This window comes from Vigna angularis, chromosome 7, assembly GCF_016808095.1.
Source record: "Vigna angularis cultivar LongXiaoDou No.4 chromosome 7, ASM1680809v1, whole genome shotgun sequence".
Lineage (NCBI taxonomy): Eukaryota > Viridiplantae > Streptophyta > Magnoliopsida > Fabales > Fabaceae > Vigna > Vigna angularis.
This window is the reverse complement of record NC_068976.1, coordinates 25,327,569-25,336,259: the sequence shown is the minus strand read 5'-3', so window position 1 is coordinate 25,336,259 and position 8,691 is coordinate 25,327,569. Positions and strand designations below refer to the sequence as shown.

General features: G+C 34.6%; 1 protein-coding gene across 1 annotated transcript; it reads left to right on the top strand.

The window, feature by feature from the left end:
* Positions 1–625: 625 nt before the first annotated feature.
* On the top strand, positions 626–1,607 carry LOC108322622 (EG45-like domain containing protein). The gene is made up of 3 exons (XM_017554768.2): positions 626–800; positions 895–1,174; positions 1,274–1,607. The coding sequence occupies exons 1-3, from the start codon at positions 692–694 to the stop codon at positions 1,278–1,280; spliced, it is 396 nt and encodes a 131-aa protein (XP_017410257.1). The 5' UTR covers positions 626–691; the 3' UTR covers positions 1,281–1,607.
* The last annotated feature ends 7,084 nt before the right edge of the window (positions 1,608–8,691 follow it).

Sequence of the window (8,691 nt, the reverse complement as noted above, 5' to 3'; positions counted from 1 at the left end):
GTATTCAATATTTACTATACAAGTTATATAAAGCAAAAAGTTCTCAAGAAAACTACTATATAACCATTTTTGTTAAAGGATTTATTTATATTAAAATAAATAAAAGTATGCATGTTTCATCTCTTAAAAATAAATATTTAAATAATTAAATATGTTTTTAATCACTAGTTTTATATAAAATTAAATTTTATCTCAAATTTTAATATATTTTGGTATTCAAATTTTGAAAATGAATAGGCATATTATTTTTAATGAGTGTATTAAATTTTTTTGATATATTAAATATGTTTTAAGATAATATTTGAATTATTTTAATCATTTTGATATGTTGAAACTCAAATAAATTTAAAATGTCATTTAAATAGTTTCCTGATTTATAAAAATTAATGTTATTAAATTAAAAAAAAATTAAAATTTAAAAAACAAAATATATCTTTAAAAAATAAATTAATTTCAAACTTTTCCATATTAGTTTACGGAGTAAAAGGATAATTAATCTATATTTAAAATTATTAGAATTGTTAGACAAGTCAGTTTAATATTGTATATAGTTTTCCAAAGAAAATGTTACGAAACTGCCTATAAAAGGGTACTGATATCATCTCAATTGATGCAGAACAGAACACATTCTCAAACTACTTGGGAAAGGATTGAAGTTCACATTACCAAATACCACAATTAATTCCGTAATATGGAGAACAAAATGAGCGCAGTGTTTGTGATGGGGCTTGTCTTCATAAGCCTTATCTCAGTTACATCTGCTATTTCTGGAACTGCAACTTACTACACAGTTTACAAACGTAAGTAGCAGCAGCTATTCGTTATGCATTCTGCAGAATTCCTTCATTTTACTGTCATATAAAATGCATCTTTACCATGAACTTCACTTTGCAGCTTCTGCATGCTACGGGTACCAAGATCAGGGAACGATGATAGCTGCTGCAAGCGACGCAATATATGCGAACGGAGCTGCATGTGGTCAAATGTACAAGATCTCGTGCACAGGTGCCACCAACCAAGGTGTGCCTCAGCCATGCAAGGGTGGCAGTGTTACTGTGAAGATTGTTGATCGTTGTCCTTCCCCAGGTTGCCAAGCCACCATTGATCTCTCCCAAGAAGCTTTCTCTGCAATCGCTGACCTCAATGCTGGAAAAATTCAAATTGAATACAACAAGTAATTAATAACAACTTAAGTGATTTGCATCTCCTTCAATTTGCTTTTTCTATGCATACTACTAACTTTGCTTCTTTATCGTTTGTTAATTATGTTCAGGGTCTAACACTCCTAGAAGATCGAGATCAATAACCGTGCAAGTTCATGAATTGACATTCTAATGTCTATCACTGAATAAATTTCAATATATATATATATATATGGATAGGAATAACTTGCATCAGAATGAGATGTACATTCCTGTGTGACATTTCAGTTGCTGTATCAGTAAAGTAGTACCATAATATTATTTCTCTAATTGTAAAAGCAACCGGTAAGATGAAATGGAGATAAAATGCTGCATAAAATGAGTTTTGTTTTGATTGATTGTGTGTTGAAATTGAAGTGTAAGATCTATTCGTATTTTGAAAATCAGAAAGGAATCTCTTAACCATGTTTTTCTACCATAACTGCTTAAAACGTGACTTTTGAAGCCGTTTTAGTACATTTACTCATGTTTCGGCTAAACTGGCAATTGAATTCGGCTAATTGGGGCGACTTGCGGGCATTTTTCTGATCGCGAATTCGCCGCCGGTAACTTCTCCTAATAAATTGTCGGATTATGAATACGAATAGCTAAAACATTTCACCCTGTGAAATTCGCAGTACATATAAAATAGGTATTTTTAAATCAATATATTCTAATAGCGTCTATTATTGGGAAAGATATAATAGCGTCTATATTTATGAATATATGCTACATATTGGTAGTAATTTTTTTAAAATATTCATTTAAGAATTAAATTATCAAAGCAAAAATTATAGTTGAAAAAAAAATAATAAAAGTAGAAGAATTGTTTAGAATTTAATTTTATAAATTTATATTTTTTATTTACACTTATAAATTAAAATCATTCTTGTTTAAATTTACATTTTCAATGAAACTTATTTACATTTATTTTCTAAAAAGATTAATGTTGTTTATTAGTAAAAAATGTAGAATACGCCAACAATCTCTTCCGTTTTGGTAGTGAGTGGAGTTTTGTCATGTAGGATAAAACAAAACAGACTTTACATAGGTGGTCCTAAATTCATTAAATATAAAAATTATTATGGAAAAAATGTATATATAATATATATTAAAATATTAGGTGATAGGTGATAGAAAACAAGTTCTGTCTCATTCTAACACAATAGGTATAACAAACAACTCTAATATAAAATGTTCATCATGAATTTTTTAACATATTTATGATGGATGAGGTCAAACGTTACATGCTCAGGAAAAATATTTTTGATGTATGTTATTTTCAATTTTTTATTTCAGAAGAAATTCTAACATTTTAACTGAAGACATCAAATTAATATCAGTCTTGAAAATAGGTAATCCAATAACATTGATTATTTGGAAGTCCAACATCTTTTAGTCACGGGTATTACAATAGATGTTCAATTCACGTTATTTCTAACTAAAAATTGGAAGCACTTTATGTGTATTAGTGCGCGTCAAAGAATGTCGACTATGATATAATTCAACGTCCTTTATTATGTCTCTCACTAACATATGTCAAATGCTGTTTTTTTTTTTTTATATTTACAATTTACCTAAATTTGAAAAGAAAAAAATATTCCATCACAGTTCAAAAAAATTTCACCATAGATTATATTTATCAAATTAAAGCTAATGGCACAAAATGTAACTACTAACACTAAAATTATCAAAACTAAAACTATTAAAACAAAACTAAGACTTTCATAATAAAAACTTGCCTAGATAGTTTTCAAGCAAAATACTATTGCTATTATGGATCCTAACTCCATCTTTTCAGTAGATACATTATTCATTTTTTTCTTATTTTCTTTATTGTGTCATCCGTTATAGGTGATAGATTCTTAATTTATTGGAAAAATAACATAACTTTATTATATATAGATACTAATGTTTAAAGTTTGATGTAATTTGTAATATGTGAAAGGTATATACTTTTAACTTAATTCATTCTTTTCTAATTCCTGCTCGAATGATGATTTTTATCCAATACAATGCATAATAGTCACATGCATGTGAATTTAGTTGTTTGTTACACAAAACATGTGAAAGAAAATAATGACATATCAAGGTCATAAATTGACATGCGAAATTAGTAACTTTAAGATGAATGAGTTTCAACATGTGCTTTGGACTTTGCCACAACTCTAATTAAGATGGAAACATTTGAAACATAAGTTAGTATTAATATAACTAAGTAGATGATATGAAGAAAAAAAAGCAACACTTACGTTTGTAATAACATGGATTTCAACTCAGGTTTCATCTTCTTGTGTAGGGAACAAAAACATATAATTGTGCATTGTCTTGGTATGATGATCATTAGTTGTCAATGAGCCCTACCATGAATCACAAATTGTTAATCGATTAATTACTATTACTTCATAAAATATTACATTTAGTAACACCTACTCATCAATGTATGACGCAAGGTACATCCTTTTTATTCACATTCATGTTTGTAAATAAGTTTGTTTGTACTCAAGTGTGTTTCCTGGAGATTGAATGGTCTGAAGTTCAATAAATTCATAAACGAAAGTTCGACCTTAGTCCACAATGATTGTGTCCATGTACCTATAACAAGACAGTTAGTATATAATAAAAAGTATCAATTCCAAGATTTAAATATGGATGACAATGAAAAATATTACATGCACATAGTTGTATGATTGAAATATTGAACATTTTGTCTCCTCCAATGACCTTTAGTGCCTCATTTAAAGTAATGTATAATGACACATAACATTAAAGGCCAAATACTCTTAACTCCTAGTTATATCAATCTTTTTATTCAACTTGTTTAATTTTTTTTATGAGCTTTCCTAGAGGATTGATAATGCTAAATTTTACCATATTTTAAGCATCATTTTAGTAGCAAAATCAACTCCTTTCTAACTTATAACTTGCTTAATCCTCTTGTTTTGTCTTGTTTTCTAAATAATTGTGTTTTTGGCTACTTTGATGTACTTTCATCAATAATCCCTTATTTTGTAGCTAAAAATGAGCTTGGAAGAGTCTCCCACAATGTATAGAGCAAACCAAAGCAAGCACATGCAAGAGGACGCTCGTCGCCAGCAAGAGGACGCTCGTCAAACCCATCTTGTTGGGATTAGTTGTAGCCTTTGAATTCTTGTGTAATTGTTGAATGATTTGATTATATATATGCCTTTTCTATCAATTGCTAGTATTCTTGTTTCCAATCTTAAAGCTTGCATGTAATGGGGACGTTCATGACTTGATTTTGGGGTTTTATGGATTATGGGGACGTAAGATGAAACCCGGAACTGAAATAGGAGTCCTTGTGGGTCATTGATTCTAGGGATGGAAGATGATTCACATGTTGTCTTAGATCCTAGCTCTTTAATGCGGGTTTTGCTTGTTAGATTGCCAAGGGATTGGGGTTTGATAAGGAAAACCTAGGCTCTTTCACCTAAGGGATTAGGGCTAGAGTGTTTTAGTGGATTGACTTTAGTAAATTGATAGAGAGGAGATGAAATTAATCATACACAAGAGTGCATTGGTGAAAACTAACCTTAGCAATGTCATTTCATACCATTTCTAGTCTTTTCCATTTCCAAGTGCCTTCAATACCAAAGTCCAACCTTGTAATTATGTATGAATTTATCTTTCTGCACTTGTTCTGTAAATTGATGTTATGTTATTGAGTCTAGATGAGTTGTTAATCGCACAATTCTCTAGTATTACGAGTCTCTTGGGAAAACGATACCCGGTCTTACCGGTTTATTACTTGAACGATTCGGTACGCTTGCCGAAATCGTGCCCAACAAGTTTTTGGACTAACAAGTTTTTGGCGCCGTTGCCGGGGACTCGTGTCAATACTAGACTTTTGTGAGGTTTCTAACTTTTGTAGACTTGATTTTGTATACAGAACTAACTCTTTTGTTGTAAATAGATTTTTAATTTTATTTGGGCTAATTTGTGGCTTTAGCCTAGTTGTGTCTAAGTGTATGCAGGGAGATGTTCACATAAGGAGGACTGCAGCCTCAAAAGCATCATGAAGACCCTGAGATTGAAGAAATTATAGGACACAAGGAGACAACTAGCTTGAGCACTACAAGCTGCCCAAAATTCTCCCTTCATTGAAGATGCTCCAAGTGCTAAGTGAAAGATGAAGAAAGGGAGAAGGAAAAGAGAAAGACTAGTCACCACCACCCTTTGATGAGAGACAAGGAACTCAAGCCTAGCAAGCCAAAGTTGATCAAGAGGATTGAGTGTTTAAAGATGTCAAGGTAGTGGAAGGGCTAAAAAGAAGAATTCAAGCTATGAGAGTTGATTTGGTGGCTAGAAAGTGGTTCAAGAAGAGTTGGTGGAAGGAGCACACCAACATCAACATTTGCACTTCATTGAGTAATCCGTCAAGCTAATGACGTTAAACAAGCGCTTTTGGGAGGCAACCCAATTTTCTTACCCTTTTTACTTGTGTTTGTGTGATTTTTGTGTTATTTGCATTAGTAGCTTATGTTTTGCATGTTTGTGTAGTTTTGAATTTTTGTGATTTTTGAGTTGTAATGTTGTTTTTGTGGTATTGTATAAGTTTATTATGTTATTTGTAGCTTGGTTTGTGTGTAAGTGCATTGAATGAAGGTCTAGAACCAAAAATCACATGGTGAAAGGCCATTTCGCAGAAATCTGCATTATGCAGAAAACTGATATGGCGCCCAAGCCCCCCCTGCTGAGGGGCGCCCGGGCGCGAGCTGCACCAGTGGCCTCCTGCACCCAATTGACTGAGTGGCGCCCAAGCCCCCCCTACTGAGGGGCGCCCGGGCGTGAACTGCATTAGGGGCGTCCAGCACCAAAAATTCTGGTTCTGCACTTTTATTTTTCTTGATTTATAATGAGTTTCCCATTCTTTTGCACTCTTTCACACACTCTTTTTGATGTGTTTTTATACCTTTTTGTGTTGTTGTACCTTTGGGAAGCTTAATTTTAAGTCTTCCCTCTTTGTTTATGTACTTTGGTCTTTGTTTGTTTTGGCTTTCATTGTCTTGTTTTGCTGCTTTCTTTTGCAGATTTCTTTTAGTGTGTTTATGGATTCTTCTCTTCAGTTGTTGACTAAGGGATGCTAATTTTACTTTGAGCTTTCTTGTCCAGGATAACATTTTCCTTAGGAGTTTACTGGTTTGAAAACCACCACTGGCCAACCTTTGAGCCAAGTGTGAGCTGAGCACCATATGAAATGAAGATTTTGCTGCTCGTGTAGCATAGCCTGGGGGCCAGGCCCCTACTGATGGGGGAGGTGGAGCAGTTGCGGAGTATAAGCTACTGTTGGAGGAAGATGTTGCAGATGAAAGTGAAGCTAGTGTCCTACACTGCTGGAGCTGCAAAGAGTCCATTTTAAATCGGTTTTTCAATTTTAATTTCAAGTTTTATTTGCTTTCAGTTTTTTTTGTTTTTGATTTCTTTTTGACTTGCCTAGTGGATAGTTCTTGCGCAATTGGTCTGGTGATTTGAGTGAATCATTTGTTATGCTTGAATTGAATGCAAATCTCTTGTGCTTGCTCTTTATCCATGAGAATTGTTTTGAAAATCTGATTGAGATTATGTGGTTGAGCTTGTTGAACAGAGATTGTGGTTGCTTGTATATGTTTAGATGGATGCTTGGTTTTAATTGTGATCAATATTCTTGGCATGATGTTTATCAAATTCTGGAACCCTGTGTAAACCTGTGAGATGTTGTGCCTCAGAGTTTATTGCTGAATGTTATTACTTTGGAATCACAGTTGATTTTGCCTAAGTTTCTCTATTTGAACTAGTTACTTGCATGTTACAAATGATCAAGGCCATCTTGTTCTTCCACCTCTTCTACATTTTGAGCCTAAAAGCCAATGTATAACCTTTGAACCTTAAAAAGAAAACTTTCTCACTCCTAAAACCTTAAACCTATTGAAAAATCCTTAACCTCCTTACCTTGAGTTGAGATGAACATATATGTTAGGATGAGGAGAATGGTCTAAGTTTGGGGGAGTTCTTATTATCAAAAAGGGGAGCATTGAGAAAATAATAAGTTGAGTTAAAAAGAAAGAAAAAGAAGAAAGAAGAAGAAAAACAAAAACATGAATTCAATGAAAAAGAGTTGGGAAATAAGTTGAGAGTGGTTTATTCAATTTTGGAGAAAAAGAGATATTATGCTATATCATGAACTAAATTGTTTGGTCTCTTATCTCAAGGTGCTTTGTTGTCCAGAAAAACCAATTTTTCTTCTTAGCCCAGCCACAATACAAGCTTCAAAAAGTCCTTGTGATGTAACTTGCTTGTTAATGTGTTTGATATTGTTGAAACAAAAGGCAAAGTTGATTTGTGTAACCCTGTAATAGTTGAGAGATAGACACACATCCTTATACACCATTGTGCTTGAGTGAAACACTTTCCTTGGTGAGGATTGGTTCCATGCACTCATTGAAAACAACTTGCCATGTTTGTTGATCTATCATTTGCATCTATCTTGTGACTTTGAATTTGTGAGCACCATGATTGAAGTTTAGCTTGCTAAGGCTATATTTTCTCTTGAATGTGATTTATAAGTTGAGCAAGCATGATTGATTTTCTTTAATTGATTGAAAGTGTGCTTAAAGTTGCTAGACCATTGTGATTGAATTATTTGCTAGGTGAGTACTTTTGCTTGAGGACAAACAAAGTTGTAAGTTTGGGGGTATTTGATAATGCTAAATTTTACCATATTTTAAGCATCATTTTAGTAGCAAAATCAACTCCTTTCTAACTTATAACTTGCTTAATCCTCTTGTTTTGTCTTGTTTTCTAAATAATTGTGTTTTTGGCTACTTTGATGTACTTTCATCAATAATCCCTTATTTTGTAGCTAAAAATGAGCTTGGAAGAGTCTCCCACAATGTATAGAGCAAACCAAAGCAAGCACATGCAAGAGGACGCTCGTCGCCAGCAAGAGGACGCTCGTCAAGGAGGTTTAGAGCGGACGCTCGTCCAGAAAAGACTAGGACGCTCGTCCAAAAGACAGGAGAGAGGACGCTCGTCCAGAGTGGAAGCACGAGCGGACGCTCGTCCAGAAACGCAGAAGAGGACGCTCGTCCAAGCCAGGCAGAAGAGGACGCTTGTCCATCCAGGCAGGACGCTCGTCCAGTGAAGAGAGCAGTGGACGTTCGTCCAGCTAGCAGAAGTGGGCGCTCGACCTGCAAGAGAAGTGGACGCTCGTCCAGGATATAAGAGGACGCTCGTCCAGAGAGAGTTAAGAGGACGCTCGTCCATAGAGGCGTCAGTGGACGCTCGGCAGCGAGAAGTGGACGCTCGTCCATTTTCAGTGGACGCTCGTCCACTTTCATTTTTCCAGAGAGTCTCGCGCCCGGGCGCGAAAATGGGGCGCCCGGGCGTGACTTTCCAGTGAGTCTCGCGCCCGGGCGCGAAACAGAGGGGCGCCGGGCGCGACTTTTGCTGATGTGTCTATTTAACCCTAAAACGCGAAGGGGTTTGGGTCTTTGGGTCTTTGGAGGCGCGA

Coding starts and splice junctions, on each gene's coding strand:
- LOC108322622 (XM_017554768.2), top strand. CDS start 692: ATGGAGAACAAAATGAGCGCAGTGTTTGTGATGGGGCTTGTCTTCATA. Junction 801..894: donor TTACTACACAGTTTACAAAC/GTAAGTAGCAGC, acceptor TTCACTTTGCAG/CTTCTGCATGCTACGGGTAC.